This window comes from Mobula hypostoma, chromosome 4, assembly GCF_963921235.1.
Source record: "Mobula hypostoma chromosome 4, sMobHyp1.1, whole genome shotgun sequence".
NCBI classification, from domain to species: Eukaryota; Metazoa; Chordata; class Chondrichthyes; order Myliobatiformes; family Myliobatidae; genus Mobula; species Mobula hypostoma.
Window position 1 is genome coordinate 149336419 of NC_086100.1, and position 24594 is coordinate 149361012.

A 24594-nucleotide genomic window follows, 5' to 3' on the forward strand; every position below is an offset into this window, starting at 1 on the left:
GTAATTGTTGGCCCAGATCAGTGCCGATTTCCGATTGTGTCGTCTCTGATCTGGGCTGACAATTACGTGTCGGCGGCACCTAATTAATTAGCATGTTTGTTTTGGCTTTTTTCTTAAAGATGTGCTGTGTGCCTCCCTTCTACCGTTGCATTCTTCACGAATCGGTATCTGTCCGCGGCCCGGGGGTTGGGGTAGTGGGATACTGAGGTGTCATCTCATCATCGTCCGTTTCCATTAGGGCAGGCAGGTCATCTTCTATCTCTGCCCGCCTCGATGTCGACGGTCGAGGTTCATCGTCTGCTGTGGCTGATGTGGAAGGCTTACTTGACTGCTGAGCCCCGCGCATTTTTCTATCACACAGTTCTTTGTAAGGGCTCAAACCATCCTGCAAATATCCCCTAAACCGACGTACCCTTTCAAAATTAAAGTCATACTTTATCATTACTCATTTGGTTTCGAATGTTATCCTTTCCTCTTCCAATGGCATTAGCTCTTCATCTGTCAGTTCTTGGCCATGGGATGCCAAAACCTCTTCAACATCATGTTCGTCAGCTTCCACAAACCAAACTCACTTTGTCCTTACTTTGTTCACCACGATCGAAACACTTAATTATGTCAAGTTTTACGCTGAGTAACACCCTTACGAGCTCTTTTCGGCCTTTCTGATACCACAGAACTCATCTTGCAAACGGCTGCTCACAGGCACGTGTTAAAGCAATGCCGTTCCGAATCCCGGGAGAACGGCTGCTCAGGGCGCGCGCTGCCTTTTATCGTGTGCTGATTTTTTATTGCGTGCTGCTTTTTGTTTTGTAACAGTGAAAACAGGGTACTAATGTAGGTCTTTTGTAACAGTGAGATTTCGTAAAGCAAACGTTCGAAAAGCGGGGGACATCTGTATAGGACATGTTTTACTGTGGATACAGATACTTGTCTACCTGTTTCCTCCAGCATCTTCACAAGGTCCTTTGCTGTTGTTCTGGGATTGATTTGCACTTTTCGCGCCAAAGTACGTTCATCTCTAAGAGACAGAATGCGTCTGCTTCCTGAGTGATATGACAGCTGCGTGGTCCCGTAGTGTTTATACCTGTGTACTATTGTTTGTACAGATGAACGTGGTACCTTCAGGCATTTGGAAATCTCCCAAGGATGAACCAGACTTGACATCATTTTCTGACCTCAATCCGACAGAAAATTTGTGGGCAGAACTGAAAAAGCGTGAGCGAGCAAGGAGGCCTACAAACCTGACTCAGTTACACCAGTTCTGTCTGGAGGAATGGAACAAAATTCCAGCAACTTCCTGTGAGAAGCTTCTGAAAGGCTATCCAAAACATTTGACCAAAGTTAAACAATTTAAAGGCAATGCTACCAAATACTAACAAAGTGTACGTAAACCTCTGACCAACTGGGAAAGTGATGAAAGAGATAAAAGCTGAAATAAATCATTCTACCTACTATTATTCTGACATTTCACATTCTTAAGATAAAGTAATGATCCTAACTGACCTTAGTCAGGGAATGTTTTCAATGTCAGGAATTGTGAAAAACTGAGTTTCAATGTATTTGGCTAAGGTGAAAGTAAACTTTTGACTTCAACTGTACAGCTACAATTGTAATTTGTTTAAAAGAAGATGCATCACAATGTATTGCTGCCATAAAACATATTTCATGACATATGCCAGTGAAATTAAACACAATGCTGATTGTGATTCCGTAAGATATTTTCCCCCAATACCTCCTTACAACTTATGTTAGCATTTGGAATTACCCATCTTATCCATTCTGCCCTTCTGGCACCTCACATGTCATCAGCAAAGTTAAAAAATCTCAGTGACAGCCCCATAGATTACTTACCTTGCTTCTCTAGCAGCCTAGAAGACATTTCATGAGGCCATGGAAACTTATTGAACTTGAAACCCATTAAGACAGATATATAGCTTAGTTGTGCACTTAATATTTTGGCAATATTTGAGTAATATTGTAAATATATCGTTTGATTAAGCATCCTTTGTTGTTTATATAATGCATTGCGGTTAATATGTACAAGTATGTGAATGGCATACATCATCACACTACCATGTCATAAGTGTGAACCTTGCTAAAGGTAAAAAAGTTTACATGAATCTCTTAGGCTCCCTTCTTTCTCTTTCAATTAGTTTTAATGTTTTGGAGTTACAAACATAAAAGCGGTGAGGAGGAAGTTTTAAATAAGCCTGTTGAAATGCAGTGACACGTTTGAGTTTAAAAAAAAAGTGCAGCGAGACGCCTGAATTGAAAAAAAAGGCAGAAAATGGACAAATTAACGGGTTCATAATCAGTGAGTATGGGCTGATAATAATCATAGGTTTAAAAAAAAAGAGCAGAAATAGCTGGCTACATCAGAAAGTTAGATGCGTTCAATTGCACAGTGGATAATTGGCTAATGTATACTGAGTGAATTGAGCAAATGAAATAGCAAATGAAAAGTGAGTGCATATAGTTTACCTTGAAGTTTAACGGCTCCAACCAAACCATCCAAAATGAACTTTGCTGATATTGTGAAAGTAACGCAGGAACATAAAGAACCAAAACCATTGTTAATTGGAAAATGCTTTAGGTTTCATAACTGGACTCAAAAGGAAGAGGAGTCCATTTCAATGTACATGGCTGAATTGAAGAAGTTGTCTGAGCATTATCAGTTCAGTGATAGGCTTAATGATGCACAGAGAGATTGTTTAGTTTGTAGAATCTCATAAGAAAGCTTTCAAAAATGGCTCGTACCTGAAACACACCTCACATTTAAAAGAGCAGTTGAAATTGCTTCATCAATGGAAACAGCAGATAGAGATGCAATTGAGTTGCAGTTAAGAATGAAAGTGAGTGTGGACAAAATTGCAACATCGAAACAGAAACCAGCCTGGCCAAACAAACTGAGTTACTGTCGTAGCAGGGGCTCACATTAACCAGACCAATACAGGTTTAAAGGCAAAACTTGCAGGAAATGCAGCAAAGTAGGGCACATAAAAGAGCATGTCAGACAGACAGAAATAAATGAACTGTACAGGGAAAAGAAATAGATAAAATGTCAAGTTGCAAGTTCAAAAATGGCAATAATCTGCATGCCTTTGATTACAAATCTGATTATGATAAATGTGACACCGGACTAGGTAGCCCTGAGATTTACATTGTGAAAAGTAAAATGAGCCTAGCAATACTTACATCAGAAGTGAACAGCAAATTAATTAAAATGGAATTAGACACTATCTTGGTCATTTGTCATTCCACAAAAGGAGTTTGAATGGCATTTCAAAGATACTGAACAGAAGCCTGTAGACATCCAATTAAGAACTTATAATGGAGAAAAGGTAACTCCTGTGGGAATGACACTAGTAACAATGAAATACAACAACTAACAAGTCACATTGGACTTGTATGTGGTAAAAGCAAGAAGGCCAGCGTTGTGGGAACGTGACCGTCTGAGACAACTACAACTTGATTAGAGATCCATCCACTACTTGGATGTCACATCCCCTATAATAGAGTTATCTGAAAGCGAGTTAATGAAGGTACTGGATGATGCTACAGCTTTGTTCAAGGATGGCATTGGAAATCTCAAACAGATCAAGGGTAAGTGTTACATAAAAATGCCACACCCAAGTTTTACAAAGTCTGTTCAGTTCCTTATGCCATCTGTGATAAAGCAGCCAGTGAACTAGATTGCATGGACATTGAAGGAATTCTTTCCATGGTTGTGTGTAGCCCATGGGTAATGCCAGTCATCCCAGTAGCCAAGAAAAATGGGTCTGTCAGGATCTGTGGTGATGTTAAGGTCACTATCAATCCAGTACTGAAAGTAGATCAATACTCTCTGCCTAGGATACAGGACGTCTTTGGAAACCTTTCTGGTGGGAACCATTTTAGCAAAGTGGATTTAGTTGAGGCCTACCTACAGATGGAGATGAAAGAAGAGTCCAAGTGTTTCTCATCATAAACATTCACAAAAGGCTTTATTTCTATAACAAGCTTATTATTGGAGTAGCACCTGCACTGCATTCTGCCCAAATGTTGCAAAGCTGACCAGGCACTCAGTGTTACCTGGATGACATCATTGTTACCAGTAAGGACAACAAGGAACATCTCCAAAATCTTAAAACAGTGTTAAAAAGATTAGAAGACTATGGACTCAGAGCACAATGCAACAAGTGTGAATTCTTTAAACCAAGCATCACTTACTGTGGTCACACTATCGACACATAAGAATTACACAAGCGTGCTGAGAAAATTCAAACAGTGGTAGATGCCGCAAAGCCAAAGGAAGTCACACAGTTTCAGTCCTTTTTAGGATATGTCAATTAGTATAACATGCTCCTGCCAAACCTGGCTACTGTGCTCCACCCCTTGAACTTACTGCCACGGATCGGGAATGAATAGTAATGGACAAAGCAGTGTGAGGTGGCTTTCCAAAAGATAAAAGAAATGGTGATGTCAGATACTGTACTCACACATTATGATCCACATTGTCTAGTGAAGCTTGCCTGTGACACCTCGCCTTATGGTAAGATGCAGTCATGTCACATGTGAGTGATGGAAGTGTATGCCTCATAGCCTTTGCATCCAATAACCACTGGGGAGAAAAATTACTTACACATTACAGACCTTGAGTATGGTTTGGGGGGGGGGGGAAGAGTGTAAAACATGTCAGTACTTGTATGGGAGGGAGTTTATCCTCATTACTAATCATCAAGCACTAGTGTCCATTTTCAATTCACATAAGGGTGTTCCACGAACAGCAGCAGTACAGATGCAGCAATGGGCTCTGTTTCCCGGAGGACTCAATTACAAGTCTGAATTTAAGAGGACATCTAATCATGGAAGTGTTTATGGACTTTCCTGTTTACCTTGCTGCTGCTAGTGTGTGGGAAGGGCGGCTTTGGAGTTCTAATGTTTTAACTGTTACTCATTCTTTGGGGCACTCCTCTGTTTTTGTGGATGTCTGTGACAAAAAAGAACTTCAGGATGTATATTGTATATATTTCTCTGACATTAAGTGTACCTATTGAAACCTATTGAAAAGGATATATCAGAAAAATTTATAAGAGGAACCACCTCTTGACATATTCTCCCTAACGCAAATCAAAAGTCTCCGTGTTACAACTGATTCAAAGGGAAACCAGAAAAGACCCCACATGGCCTACATGGTCACACAAAATGGCTGGAATGTGTAGTAGAAATCCGAGTTACCCCATCTTTATCAGCACTGGGATGAACTTGCCCTTGACAGAGGATGCCTTACAAGGGAATTGAGAGTTGTTGTACTATCCAGGCTAAGAGCTAAATTATTGGAGAAGCTACATGCCGGTCAACTAGGTGTGGTCAAAGTGAAAGCGGTGCCTTAAGCTTTGTCTGCTGGCCTGGGATAGATTAGCAAATTGAGCAGCTTGCCATGCACTGTTAAAGGTGCCAACACGTCCAGAAGATCCCAAGGGCAGCACCTCACCATCCCTTGGAATAGTCTGCATTGCCCTGGCAGAGGATTCAAGCGGATTTTGCCAGACTATTCATGGGCACAAATTTATTGGTAGTTGTAGATGGCCACAAGTTTTCTCAATAGCCTCCAATACAGCTCTTTTCAAGGATGTGTTCAGTAGTCAGTATCAATGGACCACAGTTTGTTGCCTAACAGTTTCAGTCATTCCTGAAAATGGATGAATACGTCATATTACATCTGCACCGTACCACCCGACTACAAATGGCTTGGTGGAAAGGTTTGTTCAAAGTCTACTGAATGTGCTGCAAGCAATGTCAACAGAACACACTACACTGACACTGAATCAGAAGCTCGCGAGTTTCTTCCTTGTTTTTCGCAATGCAGCTACTGCACAACCAACAACTTATCAGCTTTGCTGTTCCTGGGTCGTCCCTAGTGCTCAGGCTTGGATTTTCTCAAATCCAATCTCAGAAGATTTTTTTGCAGGACAAAGAGCTGAGACAAATTGAGCGCTCCTCAACAAGGAGGTTCGATATTTCACTCCTGGACAAGTTGTTGTGATGAAGGATTCCAAAGGTGATCAAAATTGGGTACTTGAAAGGGTTAAGAACAGAACTAGACCACTCCCCAACACAGTGGAGATTGCATCTAATGTCATCTGGAGATGACACATTGACCAGTTGAAGAGAGCAGAGTCAATTGTTAGAGAAGAAAGGTGTCTAGAACTGTCAGAACCACTTTTGCAGTGTCACAGTCAATTCCTACAACCATAGTCATAGTCATACTTTATTGATCCCAGGGGAAATTGGTTTTCGTTACAGTTGCACCATAAATGATTAAATAGTAATATGTAAATTATGCCAGGAAATAAGTCCAGGACCAGCCTATTGGGTCAGGGTGTCTGACACTCCAAGGGAGGAGTTGTAAAGTTTGATGGCCACAGGCAGGAATGACTTCCTATGACGCTCTGTGTTGCATCTTGGTGGAATGAGTCTCTGGCTGAATGTACTCCTGTGCCCAACCAGTACATTATGTAGTGGATGGGAGACATTGTCCAAGATGGCATTGTCTCCCATCCACTACATAATGGAGGATCATGAAGGAGGTCCTAGAACCTGAGATTGTTACACAGTCACAAGTCTCACCTGCCAAGCAGAGTGATCCTCCTTATCAAGAAAGACATTACCCATAAGAGTAAGAAATCCTCCACCACAATTGAATATCTAGGCCCGAATTGGCAAATTTAAAATTTACTATCCCTATCATGAACCAGAGGGGCAAGTCAGCATTGGATAAAGTTAATGCTGACTGCTCTTGTTACCAGCAGGTCTAGCCAGCAAGAGACTGGCCATAGGGAGATCTGGCCAATGAAGGCATTGTGTTTGCACTCCCTAGATTTTGCTCTCATGCTTTGAGAGCTGGTCTTAATTATTGTTCCTTTACTTTTAGTATGCAATGGATTGTACTCACATTTAAAAAAAATATACATTTATATGGGTGTGTATATAGTTGTATAGTATACTGTGTGTAGTTGTAACACACACACACACACACACACACATGATGTGTACAATAGGTTACATACTGGTATTTGAGTTGAATTGTATTCTATATTGATTTGGAGTTTATAGCTAAGCAGGGAGGAGTGTTCTCTATTTAATATTTTAGTAATATTGTAAATATATTGTTTGATTAAGCATTCTTTGTTGTTTACATAACCTTTTGTAGGTTAAATGTAAAAGTGCATAAATGGCATATGTCATCAAGCCACCACGTATCAAGTGTGCACCTCGCTAAAAGTAAAAATGAAGTTTACACGCATTTCTCGGGCTCCCTTATTTTCGCTTAGATTAATTTTATGTTTTGGAGTTACAAAATATAACAGGCTTCTTCCCTTTCTTTTCTGATCCTGATGAAGGGTCTTCGACCAAAATGTCGATTGTTTATTCATTTCCATTGATTCTGCTTGACCTGCTGAACTTAGTGTGTGTTGCTCTGGATTTCCATCACCTGCAGGATTTTTTGTGTTTAAGACATTAATTAACTCCTTTTTAATGTAATTTCATTGTATCTCTTCCCGACCTCTCTATCTGTTACATCCGTGGTGAATACAGAAGACAAGTACTCATTTAAGACTCTACCGGTATCTTCTGGCTCCAAGTACAGTTCTGCACTTCAGTGCTTAATGATTCCAGTTCTTTACCATAAATAATCACCCCATTTCTCTTAATACAGGTAGGGAATGACTTGAATTTTTTCTTAATGTTGTTGCCCAGTGATACTTCATGCTGCATTTTTCCCCTTTCTAGCTTCTTTCTTGATTTCACTGCTGCACTTTATGTACATTTGAAGGTCTCTGCATCTGTCCAATGCTTCACTATTTTTAAATCCAGCCCTCAATGCCTCTTGACACCCAGGGTTCCTTAGACACGTTATCATTACCTTTCACTCCAACTTCCCGTTGTTTCACATTTGAATGATTACCACTTGTCGGTTAGAAATTTACCAGCAAGTTACTGCTCCAGGCCTAATTTTGCCAGGTCTTGTCCTATGACATTGAAGTAAGTCTCCTTCCAACTCAGGACAACCTTTATTTCCTTTCGTTACTACCTCACCCTCATCTCCAAGACGCTCTCACACTTAAAGTTCAACCTTCTTATCTGGGTATATTCCACAATATTATATCCAGTATTCCCCCTTCTGGTAGGACAATCAACATACAAATTGGAAAAAGTCCTGGATGTATTTTGAAAAATTCCTCCCTCTTCACATTAAGCCAATCCCAACTGATAATGGAGAAGCTGGAATCCCCAAACTTCTACAAATTGTCACTCGTACACATCTCTGTGGGTTCTCTATACGTCTTCTCCTTTATTTCCCACTGAATGTTAGGAGGCTTGCAATTTACCTTCAGCAAAGAGAACATTTTCCCACATAACCACATTCAGTACGTCAGCCTTTTTGGTAATAAGAGAATTGGGAGATTTGATGGACCTGTGAGAGAATAGTCTTCAGGGAAATAAGTGAGGGAACAGGACTGAAATGATTTCTCTGATAGCCAACACAGTGGCTCAGTAGGCTAAATGGTGTCACACTACATCATAAAGAAATCTGAGAAAATATGAGAAGAATAAAACAAGAGTTATAGAGTAATCCAACATAAAGAGGCCTTTCGATCAATCATATGCATGCTGACCATCAAGTGTCTGTCTGCACTAATGTCCATTGCCTTTCATGATTTGTTGATTTATGTGGAAGATACTTACGTGCTGTGAGAGCCCCAGCCTCACTTAGCCAGTATGTTCCAGAATATCTCATGGTTGTCAGAGACAACAACGCCGGCACAGTATTTACCCAACCCTAGGGAGTGGTTACATGCTGCACCAAGTATAAAAATTCAGTGCTGGTTACACTTCCTTCCTCCAGCCTGACCATTACTGAATGGATCAAATTATATGATATGGGCAGAATGGCAGAAAAGAGCTATAAATGACTATAAAATGTCACCCCAACATACAGCTTCCCTCTATAGATGGTCTCACCAACCTTTAGGCTCTAAAAATACCCATTTATTTTCAAAAAGACCATTACAAATGGAAGTAGTTAACAAAGATGTAAGCTTAATGAATTTATATATGCTCACAGTCAACTGTTTGGGGCACTTGCATACCAAAAGCCTTGAGTTAGTCAAAAAGCAGAATATAAAACCTTGATACTATAACCTTTCAATAATTGAGTCTACATCTCATAAGACTTACCATTATCCAATGTGTTCACACAACCCCAAATTGTACTTTGTAATCTAGCTGTTAGCTCTTCTTTTTGCAAAGATGTCAACATAGCATCTCTGGTGAGAGAGTCCAGGACAGATGTCACCACCTTCAATTTGTCTCTGTTTTCCTGCTGAGCAAGCCGCTTGAGGAAATAAAGGCGTTTTGCCATGAACTTCCAACGCATCAACTTATCTACAATAACCTAGTTAATGAAAAGTAAATGAAAAGTAGGTGATTGTAATAAAGTTTAACTTTTGATACGTATTGTAAATCATTATCAATATATGGTTATATAACATAGCTACACAGTTATAGAATAAGTATTTATAACTTTGCTGATTTAATGTGGTTGTAGTGATTTTCTTCTAGTGTTTTAGACCACACTGGTCTAGTGTTTGGGCTAACTATTGCTGGAAGTTCTCACTGAATTTAAAGTTTATAATAAAACAACTGTTACAATATATCACATTTCTTCTATGGCTAGTAAATTGCATGAGTGGCAAGCACTTTTCATCTCTATCTAAGAGCATATGTTTAAGAGCTCCAAATTATTTGGATAAGTGATGGATTAGGGTACAGTCAGATTTGGGAACAGCTTCTTTCCAACTGTGATAAGACTGCTCAATGGATCCTGACCCGGATCTGGGCTGTACCCTCCAAATATCCGGACCTGCCTCTCGGTTTTTTTGCACTACCTTACTTTCCATTTTTCTATTTTCTATTTATGATTTATAATTTCAATTTTTAACATTTACTATCGATTTGTAATCCAGGGAGCGGGAAGCACAGAATCAGATATTGCTGTGATGATTGTTATGTTCTAGTATCAATTGTTTGGCGACAATAAAGTATAAAGTATAGAATTGTTATTTTTCTTGTAATTTACCGTTCCCATCTTTGTTTGTATTTTTATATAATCACCTATATACATGTAATTGTTTGCAAATTTTCCCAGCAATTATAATACAACTGCCTGTGTAGTTTTATTCTGGAAGCTTTTTAGTTTTCTGTAGCAGGTGTTAGGCCACTTGAATCTGGCTACTTTATAGGTTAGTTGTTATCACTCAAATTTTTGTTATCTCTGGTCAGAACATGAATTGCTCATGACAGCTTTTACCTTAGTCTTTTTTTTGTTTGTTCTTCGTTCTTGTAACACTTAATAAAACTGCTTCGAAATAATAAGCTTTATACCTCACTCTTGACTTCTGAGGAACCTTTGGATCACAAAAGCACCAAGGTGATGGAAGGAACACCAATGCTGCCATTCAGGTTGATTTCCAGTATTCAATTTGATTTTTTTCTCCAAAGGTGCTTACCTACAGACTTTATCACAATCGTAATCTAAACATGAAGTAAGACCTAATTGAAATCAAAAGGTAGATGGCAGAGATCGAAAATAACAACAGAATTGAGAAAGGGCCTTTGACCTGAAGTATTAATCTATTTTGCTTCCTGCAGGTGCTGCCTAACCAGCCGCCTGATCTGTGTTCATCATGCAACAAAGGCTCCCCATGGAAGAAAAGAAAAATAAGTGGAAATTTTCACCAAGCAACTGAGGAAAGTCAATGGTTATCACAAGGAGAATCCTCCAATAGCCAGTTTTATCTGAATACTAAGTAAGATCGGTGTGCTTGTATAAAGTCAGTTGTCAGAGCCCAAGAACATTAACCTTGTGGAACCTCGAACAAATCATATTCAGTTATTATTAATTAATTTTGCTTTCTCATACCATCAGTAGATTGTTCCCTGATGATTTGACTATTTTCAGCTCTAATCAGAATACTCCAACAATGAAGCATAATGCACCAAATCAGAATACTGGCAAGGTGGCTAGTCATATCCATTCCACATAAATGCCAAAAATGACCACTATGAACATACAAATCAGTTAACATAAAATGTTGTTACATTCCTGAATATATTTAATTTTTATTTCAATATTTTCCTTCAATGTATAGTGCAGATAAAATGTCAGCTTTGGTTATAACAAGTCAGCCCAGAGACATGTGCCACATAGGCAGTCCATGCCTACATGCAGTATTAATGGCTAGCAGATTTTCTGTCAAGACCAGTATGGAACTTTTATAGTTTGATACGTTTCCCATTGAGCTCAGCAATAGTAGAGTGAAGCTGTTAGCAACAAGATTTATGAGTTTTTAACAACCAAAAGGAACAATTTTGTTCTCCCTAGTCCACAAAAAATCCCTAGAAAAATGTTTCTACCCTTCCTTTTTGATGGGTATACAACCAACTTGTTGATGAAATCTTACTTTGTGGCACTGCCAATAATTTCTCTTTTGTTTTCTAATACCACACTAATAGCTTGTCTTATTGTGTGCTCCATAGTGCATCACACTGTAGGTCGAATATTGGGGAAATGCTACCTTTGTGAACAAATAGCCTGCAATTGAACTTGTCATTGCTACGAAATAAAGGTTCAAAATGCCTGCACACCGGAATATTTTATTATTGCTACTTACCATGACCCGCAAAGTCAGAGTGTCAGTTAGCATGCTCTCCACCTGGGACATTTTGTCCCCTATGTTTTGCATTATCTCCTTCACAGTGATTTCAGTGAGCTCAGAGTGTTTCAGAAGTATTTCAGTTTGCTGGAAGAACTTACTCATCTGAGAGACAAACAAATAAATGAAAAATAAATCCTTAATTTATCTGCTTGAAGCCCAGGAGACGCAGTGCTGAACATACGTCTAGCAGCCCAGGTGATGTAAATTAAAGTGATCTCAGGTGCCTGTATTCTCATGTGGTGTTGGACGAAACCTTATAGAGTGAAAGCCTTCACTGCGATGTGTATTATTAGCTGAAGTGATAACTTGCAATTTGAATTAATCCAAAAATAATTTTGGAGAACTTAACCTCTGGTGTGTATTACGATATAGAAAAATACACAAAAGCCACAAAGTACATCATATAAGAAGGTGCTGCATAACCAGGAGGCTATCCCCACTCACGGGGAAAGCTTTGGGAGTAAACTCCAAAGAAAAATCTGGAGCTGGAGTCCCTAAGCAGTTCCACATGGGTCTCATACTGAGATACAATGTGATATACTGTACATACGTGGAAAGAGTCAAAGAACTTGGGGTTAATTCATGATGTCTGCACTGAAAGAGAAGGCATAGTCGTGCACTGTTTTGTGATGCTTCTTCAAAGCTCCGCTGAGCTGACATTGGTAATCTGGTGGCCTGTCCTCCGCTTCTGTCCGGGCGGAGTTTGTATGACTCCCTTGTATCTACATGAGTTTCCACAGGCTGCTCCCGTATTTTCCCATATCCAAAAGATAATATGACAAGTTAATTGAGCACTGAATTACTCCTGGTATAGATAAGTGCAACAGATTGACACAGAGTAGGGGATGATTAGATTACACTAGCTTATTGTCATATACAACAGGGTGAAATTCCCTTTACAACTGCTTCCTCTCATCTTAAATCTACAGTATACAGTCTTGACTTTAATATGACCACCATTGGATTAATGTCCATAAGCTACACAAATTGGATTGTTAAAAATGATAAAGTACATCCGCACACATGCTGCTGATTTATTACGATAAATGAGTTTGCCACGTTGCTGTGATTTACCCATGGATTCCTTATTGTTGGAGTGTTGCACACACCTTTTCTGTATCCTCCCGTTTCTTTGAGTTCATCTTGGGAAAGCGGACAAATTTTTAACGACTGAAATGTTAACCTTTGCTAAAATGGAAGGAGGTATGTCCAACTGCATGCCTATTCTTCATCCATGATAACTGCATCAGCAGTTGTGTGAGCAAGGTGAATGTTCAAGTTAATTAAATAGCCTGATCTCATCAGGTCAAGTCACCACTCCTACTATTACTGCATTACAAAACTGCCTCTACATGACCAAGTATTACCTGTTGTATGGCATATTGCAAATAATCTCGTTCATCACTTTCAATTTCTTCCAAGGTATAAAGGCAATCAGCCTCTTCCCTGTCAGCTACATCTGGCAGCACTGACTGATGTTTCTTCAGCAGTTCTTGTAATTCCTTTCAATAAGAACAGTTTTAATTAGTTATTACAGTTTCTAGATGCATCCGTAAAGAACTGAAGACATGTCTATCAAAAAAGTTACTAGACTTTATTTTTAAAGTTAAAATATATTTCTTATAATATTGATGGATCAATTATGTGGAAAATGATGTTCACCTCACTTTACACTTTTCCATCCACTGCACTTTGACCTAGAAGCTTTTTGCTAGACTATGCAATAACCATCCTAAGGTTGGTCATTATAAAGCACACAGAAGGTTGGCCCACTTTCCTATAAAGATTTTGTCTCTGGCTGCCTGGTAGATATTATGGAATTCCCAGTTGGGAACTGTAGAAGCAACTCATTTCCTACTGTTCAAAAAGATATTGCCAGACTCTATGAGTTAGAACTTTATATTTAAAAACTTCAATTTACCAGAATCAAACTTCAAATGAAACCATTTTAAGTAGTATTCAAAATATTAGTCTAAATTTTTTTCTCAAAATTAAGTATGAATACTTAAATATTTAATCACTTTTTTCTCTTCTACTAATTCTCAAAGGCAAGAAACCCAAGGATAAAGCTCAGGAACAAAGAGTGATCACTTTTATAAAGACATACAGCATGCTAACATGTTCCTCAGCCTAATGAGCCCATGCCAACTCATTGCACTCATGTGACTAATTAACCTACTAACCTATATGCCTTTGGAAAGCAGAAGGAAACCAGAGCACCCAGAGGAAATCCACACAGCCATGAGAAAAACATACAAAGTCCTTACAGATAGCTGCAGAATCGAACCTGGGTCACTGGCGCTATAATAGTGTTATGCTAATTGCTATGCTGCTGTGGTCCACTTTGCAATATTCCTCAAAATGTTTCACAGGAAGTAAAGAAGCAGACACGTACACAAATTGCAGAGATGTGTTATAGCACTAGGGGATTTTGACATCCCCAATATTAATTTGAATTGTTTTAATGTGAAAGGTGGGACTTTTAGAGGGCATCCAGGAAATTTTTAAGCCAAATCACAGATAATCTGAGTTAGTAATGTGCAGTAATGAATATAGTTTTAGGGAATGTAGAGGCAAGCGGTGGGAGTTTTGGAAATAGTGACCTTACTCTGAGATTCAAGTTGGACATTTACAATGTATGAATGGGTTCTAGGAGAATTGAGGAATAGAATATCCTGAGGGTGACAGCTGATGGGGAAAGAAGGCATGCAGGATGCCTGCCATCATTAGAAGAGGCTCAGGATATAAGGTTAGGGAGCTTTCATGCAACTTTATAAAACAATGTTTAGGCCACAGCTGCAAAATAAAACTCTAAAGCAACACACACAAAACTCAGTAGGCCAAACAGCATCCATGGAAAAGAGTAAACAGATGATGTTTTGGGCCAAGACACTTCAGAACTGGAAAGGAAGGGGAAGGAGTTAGACTAAGGTGGTGAAAAAACACTTTTTTTTGTAGCAGACAGAGTGAAGGTGCTCAACAAAGCAGTCTCCCAGTCTCTGTCGGGTCTCACAGTCTACATTGGGCCTCACTAATATTCAGGCCACAATGGGAGCACCAAACAGTCACCTCACCTGGAAGGACTGTTCGGGGCCCTGAATGGTAGGGAGGCAGGAGGTGTGGCACTTGTTCTGCTTGCAAGGAGGAGGACCAGGAGGTAGATCAGTGGGGAGGGATGAGCAGACATGGGAGTTACGTAGGAGCGACCTCTGCAGAAAGTGGAAAGTGATGGGGACAGCAAGATGAGATTAGTGGTGAGATCCTGTTGGAGATGGTAGAGAATTATGTGCTGGATAAGGAGGCTAGTGGGGTAGTAGGTGAGGACAAGAGGAATCCTATCCCTGGTATGGTGGCGGGAGGATGCAATGAGGGCAGATGTGTGCAAAATGGAAGAGATGAGAGTGAAGGTAGTGTTGATAGTGGAGGAAGGGGAACCCCTTTCTTTGAAGGAGGAAGATATCTCAGTTGTTCTGGAATGAAAACCTCCATCCTGGGAGCAGATGCATTGGAGATGGAGGAACTGAGAGAAGGGAATGGCATTTTTACAAGTGACAGGGTGGGAAGAAGCATAGTCCACATAGCTGTGAGAGTCACTCGGTTTATAAAAGATAACAGTAGATAGACTGCCTCCAGAGATAGAGACAGGGAGATCCAGAAAGGAGAGACAGGTGTTGGAAATGGACCAAGTAAATTTGAGGGCAGGGTGGAAGTTGAAGGCAAAATTGATGAAGTTGATGAGCTCAGCAAGGATGCAGGAAGCAGCACCAATGCATTTGTTGATGTAGCATAGGAAAAGTTGGGGAGCAAGTCCAGGATAGGATTGGACAATGGACTGTTCTATGTAGCTAACAAAAAGGCATATTGGGATCCATGTGAATGCCCAATGCTACACCTTTGGTTTAGAGTAAGTGGGAGGAGCTGAAGGAGAAATTGTTGGACCAGTGGTGGTGGAGGGAAACTCTTCAGGTCTGTTGTCCAGAAAGAAGTGGAGAGCTTTAAGGGCCTCCTCATAGGGTATGGAAGAGTGCAGGGACTGGATATCCATAGTGAAAATGAGGGGATTGGAACTTAAAGGTCATTGAAAAGATTGAGAGCGTGTGAAGTGTCATGGATGTAGGTAGGAAGGAACTGAACCGGGGGGGGGGGGGAGGAGATAAAACTGAGTCAAGATATACGGACGCAATTTCAATGGGACAGCAGGAGACAAAAATGATGGGCCTACCTGGACAGTCAGGTTTGTGGATCTTGTGTAGGAGGTAGAAATGGGAGTTGCAGGGTAAGGGAACTGTGAGGTTGGTGGTAGTGGATGTGAGATCACCAGGGTCAATAAGGTCAGTGAAGGTGCAGGAGACAATGGCTTGGTGCTCCTTAGTGGGAGTCCTGTTAAAGGGATGAGCAAGAGGAGGTGTCTGAGAGCTGCTGTCTGGCCTCAGCAAGGAGGAGGTCAGTCCACCAGACTGCGACAGCAACTCCCCCCCCCGTCATTATCTGCAGGTTTGATGGGGAGGATAGGATTGAGATTAGTGCAGATAAAGCAGAGAGCAGCCTGTTCAGAGGGAGTGAGGTTAAAATTGGAGAGAGGAGTGTTAAAGTCAAGACAGACAATGCCTCATTGGCAGTTAGCGATAAGATAAAATGATCTAGAGCAGGTAAAAGACCAGAGCGGGGTGTCCAGGAAGAGGAGGAAGGTTGAAGAGAAGAGAAAGGGTCGTCAGTGTGGGAGGGAGAGTCTTTGCCAAACAAGTAGACATGGAGACAGAGGCGGCAGAAGAAGAGCTCAGTGTTATGGCGGGTGGACAAAGGTGACGCCCTAACTGAGGTCAGAATGTTCTGCTTCAGAGAGGGGAAGGTCAGAAGGAATCAGGCAATAAAACTCTGATCATTTGCTGAATGTTTGGAAATCCTGATGGTTCAGCATTTGGTTCACTGGGTAACATTCTCCCTTGAGACTTAACAGAGTCACGATTCCTACTCTTGCAACCAACTGGAAACCTGGTACATCCTCCACCTGGACTCACCATGAACCTGGTTCACATACAATATTCCCGAGTCTTACTGGCCTCACTGGAGGATGCTATTACAATGGAACATTTTTAAAAATCGAATTAAAAGTGTGTTGGATCATCCAATGGTCTGGAAAAATTTGCCAGTCTGACACAAAAGTCCTGAGTATGGTAGAGTAGAGTCCTGGCTGCCAAAGTACAGGAAGAAAAAGACTGCCCTGGAGAAGGTGTAGACAAGATACACCAGGATGTTATCTGAAATGTAGCATTTTGATTGAGGAGAGACTGTACAGGCTGGAGATAGGGTAGATCATGGGAATATTTTCCTCACGGCAGAGTATTTAAAACTAGAGGGAATAGATTTAAAATGTAAGTTATGGCTTACAGGGAATCTGAAGTTTTTTTTATATATTAGAACCTGGGACACACTGCCTGAATGAAGTGTAGAGGCAGGTAGTCTCACAATTAAAAAGTATCTAGATGAGCACTTGAGTCGTCAAGGTATAGAAGGTTATTGATCAGTATAGATGGGCACTTGATGATTGGAATAGAAACAGTGGGCCAAAAGGCCTGCCTCTGTTCTGTATGATGCCATGAAATTTTTCTGCAACCTCAAGTGACCATCAGGTTTGACTAGCCAAAAGTAATCATTATTTTATATAGAGCAACTGGGAGGAGGGCTCCTCAGTTAACATACATATACAACACTGCACTATTACATTAATGCCAATGGCTATTCACTCTGATAAGGAAAGCAGAAGAGACTGCATGAACATTACCTTCTCTTTCATGGAAAGAAAATCCCTGTAGACATTCTCACCAATTTTCTCTCTTGAATACAAATTATTCAGTTCCATTCTTAATAACTGAAGAAATATCTAAAGAAAAGAAATTGATGAATTCAGAGCCCCAGGGTAGTTAAAAAATGACATAGGCAGCATAATGTAGCAGTCTAAAATGTCCACCTGCTTCAAGTAGGCTTTAATTATGCCAGTGCCCAAGCAGAACATGGTAACCTACCTCAATGACTACCATCCAGTTGCACTTACATCAACTGTATGACGTGCATTGACAAGTTGGCGATGAAACAGAGTTCTGCCTGAGGAGCAACTTGGAACCGCTCCAATTTGCTGACAGTCACAACAAGTCAACAGCAAATGCAATTTCATTGGCTCATCACTCAAGCTTGGAATATTTGGACAGTGAAGATGCATATTCCATGAAGCTCTTCATTTTCTACAGCTCAGTATTCAATACTATCATCCTCTCAAAAATAATCAATAAGCTCCGAGACCTAGGCCTCAATACTTCCTTGCGCAACTGGATCCTTGATTTCCTCACTTGCAGACCCCAGTTGGTTTGGATTTACAACATCTCCCCCACAATCTCCATCAGCACAGGCGCACTACAAGGCTGTGTGCTTAGCTCCCCGCTCTATTCATTTTACACTTGTGGTTGTGTGACTTAGGTACAGCTCCAATGCTATATTTAAGTTTGCTGACATCACTACTGTTGTTAAAGGTGGGGATGAATCAGCATATAGGAGGGAGATTGAAAATCAGACTGAATGGTGGCACAACAATAACCCCTCACTCACTGTCAGCAGAACCAAAGTGCTGATTATTGACTACAGGAGGAGGAAACTGAAGGTCCATGAGCCAGTCCTCATCAGGCTATCAGAGGTGGTGAGGGTCAGCAACTTTAAATTCCCTAGCATTGATCATTTCAGAGGACCTGTCCTGGTTCCAGCACATTAGTGCCCTTACAAAGAAGGGACAGTAGCACCTCTACTTTCTAAAAGTCTGTGAAGATTCAGCATGTCATTTAAAACTTTGACAAACATCTATATACGGACTGGTTGCATCACAGTCTGGTATGGAAACACCAATGCTCTTGAATGGAAAAGCCTACAAAAAGTAGTGGTACAGCCCAGACCATCACAGGTAAAGCCCTTCCCACCACTGAACACATCTACAAGGAACACTGTGACAGGACAGCAGTGTCCAACATCAAGGGCCCCCCCACCACTGAGGCCAGCTCCCTTCTAGATGCTGCCATCAGGTCGATGATACAGGAGCCTCAGGACTCACAGCAGCAGGTTCAGGAACAGTTATTGTCCCTCAACCATCAGGCTCTTAGACCAGAGGAGATAACTTCATTCAACCTTAATCGACCCAACAATAAACTGTTACCACAATCTACGGATTCACTTTCAAGGACTCTTCATTTCATGTTCTCAATATTTATTGCTTATTTATTTATCATTATTTAGTTCAGTTTATTTTTCTCTTTTTGTATTTGTACAGTCTGTTGACTTTTGCACAGTGGTTGACCACCTTGGGTGCGGTTTTTCATCGATTCTATTGTCTTTCTGAGTATTTACTCCGAAAGGCTGCAAGAAAATTCACCTCAGGGTAGTATATGGTGAGATACATGTACTTGGATAATAAAATGACTTTGAACTTTTAAGAAACATGAATTATGATTTTTTTCCAATCTAGCTCACTCCCGAAGTTATGGTAGGGTTCTCTTCCTGTGAATTGTTTGTCCCCTGAACAATTCACAAGTTAGATTTATGACTGCAGACTGGGCTCCTACATGGCACAAGATGCCTTCAGCCCCGAAACACTTGTCCAGTCTTCCATTTGCTATATGTACGGTCTGTACACAAGCTTGGCATTCACAAGTTGGGTGGACCTGATATATTGGTGTGTAAAGTGTGGTACAATCTGTATGGCCCTACATAGAGAACAATGCAGTCTTAGAACATTGCAAAAGAGGCTAATGCACAAACTGCAATGAGTTATGCATGGTGAGACCCTGAGATAGGTCATATTGAAATTCTTCAAATCCAAGAGCATTGTTCTTGTAAAATTCTTGTCCTGGCATCTAAGATGAGACCATGATATGGTCAGATGAGAAGTCTGCCATATTTCACTTCAGTCAACACAATGATACCTATATTTTTCTTGTTTTAGGTATTTAACATCCACCTTAGTTCCTTAACAAATGTAGACCTACCGTACATTTTTCTTGATGCATGTCTGTATCTAATTGTCTCAAGTCTTGAAGACTGAGTCTGTACAGGCCGAGATCTGCCTCAGGACTGTTAAATATGAAGAAAAGACATAAGAAGTACAAACAAGCAACACCAAATAATAGGAAATAAATTTTGAAAAGCTAGAAGTTATATGTGAGGTTATTACTTACCTGGCCCAGAACCATTGCCATGGTTCGAGGGCCAGCCTTCCACTTGGAACTCAGCTGCCAGTGGATGACATTGCTTATGGCAGCTCAGTCTACGTGGCTGGCTGTGCTGACAGACCAGCAGCAGAAGCAGGTGAAGTGCCAGATCCAGCTTTCAAAGCTGCTACTGTTATTCATATTTTTAACATTCACAAATATTCAAGTACCACAGAAGACTTGTAGAGTAAGTTATAATAGAAATGATTAAAAAATTAAAATGTTAAAATGACACACTTGAGCACTTTAACTCATTAAAACCAAATAAAAAGCTGGAGCTAATTTTCTCCCCAAACTTCCATTCTGATTTCAATGGGCTAGCTGCAAGTTTATTGGACAGATATCCCAACCCAAAAGCTGGAAAATCCATAGACACTGGCACCACCCTAACAGCCTATCACAAACAGACCCCAAGTGGAAGGCTGGGGCACACACGCCTTTTCAGCAAAGGCCAGTTATGGCCGTATCTACCAGTAGATCTAGTCAGATCCTGGTGGATGGTCTCAATTATTTTAAAATGAGGGCTTCATTAAATGTGTACGCATGATTTTAAACTAATTCAGATGATCTAATTTTTCATCTAAGATTAGAAAATTAGAAATACTTCAGCAAATGCAAGGACCAAATTAAATTTGTATTGTTTGACTCTATTTTGCCGTGGCCAAGTAGTTAAGGCATTGGACTAACTACCTGAAGGTCGCGAGTTCGAGCCCAGCTGAGGGAACATGCTGTGTCCTTGAGCACGGCACTTAATCACACATTGCTCTGCGATGACACTGGTGCCAAGCTGTATGGGTCCTAATGCCCTTCCCTTGGACAACATTGGTGTCGTGGAGAGGGGAGACTTGCAGTATGGGCAACTGCTGGTCTTCCACACAATCTTGCCCTTGCCTTGGAGAGTGAAGACTTCCCAAGCGCAGATCCATGGTCTCGCAAGACTAACAGATGCCTTTAATTTATTTTGCATGACTAAATTCACATGACCTCATGAAATTCATTTTTATAGCCACACATTTATATCTAGTAAACATGCATTGAAAATAATTTACCTTGAATAGCCCAGTATTTCTGGGAAGAATGTTATCATTAAAACTTTTGTATCCTCATTATATATTTTAGGATCCAGTGGTGAATAATTCCCTGCAAAATAATTGCTATTTCCTTCTTCCATTTCACCAGGTGCCTCAGAGCCCGACAGAACAAAATCTTCTTTTGCCCTTTTGCTGTAGTCTTGTTGTTTGAAGTTCTCTAACAGAGAAGGGTTAGAAGATCCATCTGCTAATGGCTGCAATAAAATGCACACAAAATATTAATAATTAAGTAATATAACATTTATGCAACATTGTGATAAAATAATAAATTATCCCATGTGGCTTGAAAGGAGGAGAAATTTTATTGAGGTTGGTGAACCTGTGGAATTTTCTCCCACATGGAAGGTAACTGTAATTGTTACTGTCTACAACAGATGTATCACTTGAATATAGGCTGCAAAATATAGATTGATTTTTAGACACAAAAAGCATCAAGGAATATGGGAAAAAATGAGAATATGTTGCCAAGATAGAGGATCAGTTAATGATGGTATTGAATGACATTGCAGGCTTGATCGGCTGACTGGCCTATTCCTTTACCTATAACAACAGGAATTCTGCAGATGCTGGAAATTCAAGCAACACACATCAAAGTTGCTGGTGAACGCAGCAGGCCAGGCAGCATCTCTAGGAAGAGGTACAGTCGACGTTTCAGGCCGAGACCCGCCTGAAACGTCGACTGTACCTCTTCCTAGAGATGCTGCCTGGCCTGCTGCATTCACCAGCAACTTTGATGTGTGTTCCTTCATCTATATTCTGGTTTGCTATGTGGTGAATACTATTTTGAATTTTAATCATTTAACTTGGTTCGTTCTAATTATTTCAAATTGACATCTAACATGATGCAGAACACCAGAAACTGGGTGACAGTCAGGAAGGGGAAAGTGGTTCAGGAGCCAGTGCAGAGTACCCCTGTGGCCATCCCCCTCAACAAAAGGTATTTCATTTCGGATACTGTTGGGAGGCGGGGTGGGGGTTGACCTAACAGAGGAAAGTCACAGTGGTTGTGTCTCTGCACTGAGTCTGGCTCTGTGACTCAGAAGGGAAGGGGGGAGTGTGAAAGGCATGTTGTGGTGATAGGGGATCATTAGAGGAATGGACAGCAGGTTCTGTGAGCGAAAACAATATTCCCAGATGATATGCTGCCTCCCGGGTGCCAAGGCTAAGGACATCTCGGATCAAGTCCTCAGTATTCTTAAGTGGAAGGGTGAACAGCCAGTGGTTATGGTCCATGGCAGTGCCTATAAAAAGTATTCACCCCCTTAGAAGTTTTCATGTTTTATTGTTTAACAACATTAAATCACAGTGGATTTAATTTGATCTCTACAAAGTGATCTAAATTAATTACAAATATAAAACACAAAATAATTGATTGCATAAGTATTCACCCCCTTCAAGTCAGTATTTAGTAGATGCACCTTTGTCAGCAAATACAGCCTTCAGTCTGTGTGGATAGGTCTCTGTCAGCCTTACACATCTGGACACTGCAATTTTTTCATATTCTTCTTTACAAAACTGCAAACTTTTCAAGTCCAGCTATAAATTCTCAACTGGAATTCTGACTTGGCCATTCCAGGGCATTAACCTTTTTTGATTTTAAACCATTCCTTTGTAGTCTTGGCTTTATGCTTGGGGTCATTGTCTTGTTGGAAAACAGATCATCTCCCAAGTCACAGTTCTCTTGAGGACCGCATTAGGTTTTCCTCCAGGATTTCTCCTGGCCATTTAGTCCAATGGCCAAAAAGCTCAATTTTGGTTTCATCAGACCACAGAACCTTCTCCCAGCTGACTTTAGAGTCTCCCACATAACTTTTGAAACTCTAGCCAAGATTTCATGTGATTTTCTGTTTCCCCCAACAGTGGCTTTCTCTTTGCCACACTCACATAAAGCTGCGACTGGTGAATCACCTGGGCAGCAGTTGCTGTATGTGCAGTCTCTCCCATCTCAGCTTCTGAAGCTTGTAACTCCTCCAGAGTTGTCATAGGTCTCTTGGTGGCCTCCCTCACTTGTCAGTTCATTGGCTATATTTAAGAGGGAGTTAGATATGGCCCTTGTGGCTAAAGGGATCAAGGGGTATGGAGGGAAGGCTGGTGCAGGGTTCTGAGTTGGATGATCAGCCATGATCATACTGAATGGCGGTGCAGGCTCCAAGGGCCAAATGGCCTGCTCCTGCACCTATTTTCTATGTTTCTATGTTTCTATGTCCTCTTCTTGTACGGTCACTCAGTTTTTGAGCACGGCCAGATCTAGCCAGATTTACAGCTGTGTCATATTCTTTCCATTTCTTGATGATTGACTTAACTGTACTCCAAGGGATATTCAGTGACTTCAAAATTTTCATTTCTCATTTCCTGACTTGTGCTTTTCAATAATCTTTTTCTGGAGTTGCTTGGAGTGTTCTTTTGTCTTCATGGTGTAGTTTTTGCCAGGATACTGACTCAACAGCAGTTGGACCTTCCAGATACAGGAGTATTTTTACAACAATAAATTGAAGCACCTTGACTGCACACAGGTTTAGATATAGCTAGGACATTTTAACTAATTATGTGACTTCTAAAACTAATTGGCTGCACCTGTGATGATTTGGTGTGTCATATTAAAAGGGGGGTGAATACGTACGCAGTCAATTATTTTGTGTTTTATATTTGTAATATAGATCACTTTTATAGGTCTGTTATCACTTTGACATGAATGAGACTTTTTCTGTTGATCAGCATCCAAAAAGCTAAATTATATCTACTATGATTCAATGTTGTAAAACAATAAAACATAAAAACATCTGGGGGGGTGAATACTTTTTATAGGCACCCCAAGTACCAATGACATGGGTAGGACGAGTGATGAGGTTCTTCATAGGGAGTTCAGGGAGTTAAGTACTAAGTTAAAGGGCAGGACCTCCAGAGTTGTGATCTCAGGATTGCTACCTGTGCCACATGCTAGTGAGGCCTGAACTAGGATGATTATACAGTTCAATAAATGGCTAAGAGGTTGGTGTAGGATAGGAGGAAGGGCATACGATTTTTGGATCACTGGGCTCTCTTCCAGGGAAGGTGGGACCTGTACAGAAGGGACAGTTTGCACCTGAACAGGGTGGGGGGGGGGGGAATTTTGTCAATGCTGCGCGGTGGGGTTTAAACTAGAATTGCAGGGGGGTGGCTACCAGAATGCCAGAACAGTTAGTGGGGAGGTTGCGGAGGCAGATGTTGGTAAGACCTCAAGTAAATTTAGGAATTTAAAAATCGAGCATAGTGCAACTGGTGTCCTGAGCTGTCTGCGTATATTTCAATGCGAGAAGTATCATAGAAAAGGTGGGTGATAGTACTGAAGATGAGGTAGCTGGTTTACAGATAGAGGTGATTTGTAGTCAGGAGAGGCTGTTGATAGGCAACATTGAGGTCAACAGGATGAGCTGCAATGGAAAAAGGAGACAAAATCGAAAGGGATGAATACAGGACTGAAGGTGTTATATTTGAATGCATGCAGTATACAGAATA

General features: G+C 40.7%; 2 protein-coding genes across 5 annotated transcripts in view; one reads left to right on the forward strand and one right to left on the reverse strand.

Moving 5' to 3' along the window:
- The window catches only part of LOC134345669 (dihydropyrimidinase-related protein 1-like), an 87804-nt gene extending 76126 nt beyond the window's left edge, over positions 1-11678 (forward strand). Inside the window, exon 15 of the transcript XR_010017746.1 lies at positions 10696-11678. The gene's annotated coding sequence lies outside the window, so the exon portion shown is untranslated. The remainder of the gene's footprint in view (positions 1-10695) is intronic.
- Positions 1-24594, reverse strand: part of LOC134345668 (evC complex member EVC-like) — a 64661-nt gene that overhangs the window by 26300 nt on the left and 13767 nt on the right. For all 4 annotated transcript variants that reach the window (XM_063046701.1, XM_063046698.1, XM_063046703.1 and 1 more), the window contains exons 5-10: positions 21058-21293; positions 19787-19871; positions 17545-17643; positions 13130-13264; positions 11718-11864; positions 9223-9439 (exon numbers count right to left, since the gene is read on the reverse strand). In XM_063046701.1, coding sequence (XP_062902771.1) covers positions 9223-9439; positions 11718-11864; positions 13130-13264; positions 17545-17643; positions 19787-19871; positions 21058-21293 — 919 coding nt within the window. The remainder of the gene's footprint in view (positions 1-9222; positions 9440-11717; positions 11865-13129; positions 13265-17544; positions 17644-19786; positions 19872-21057; positions 21294-24594) is intronic.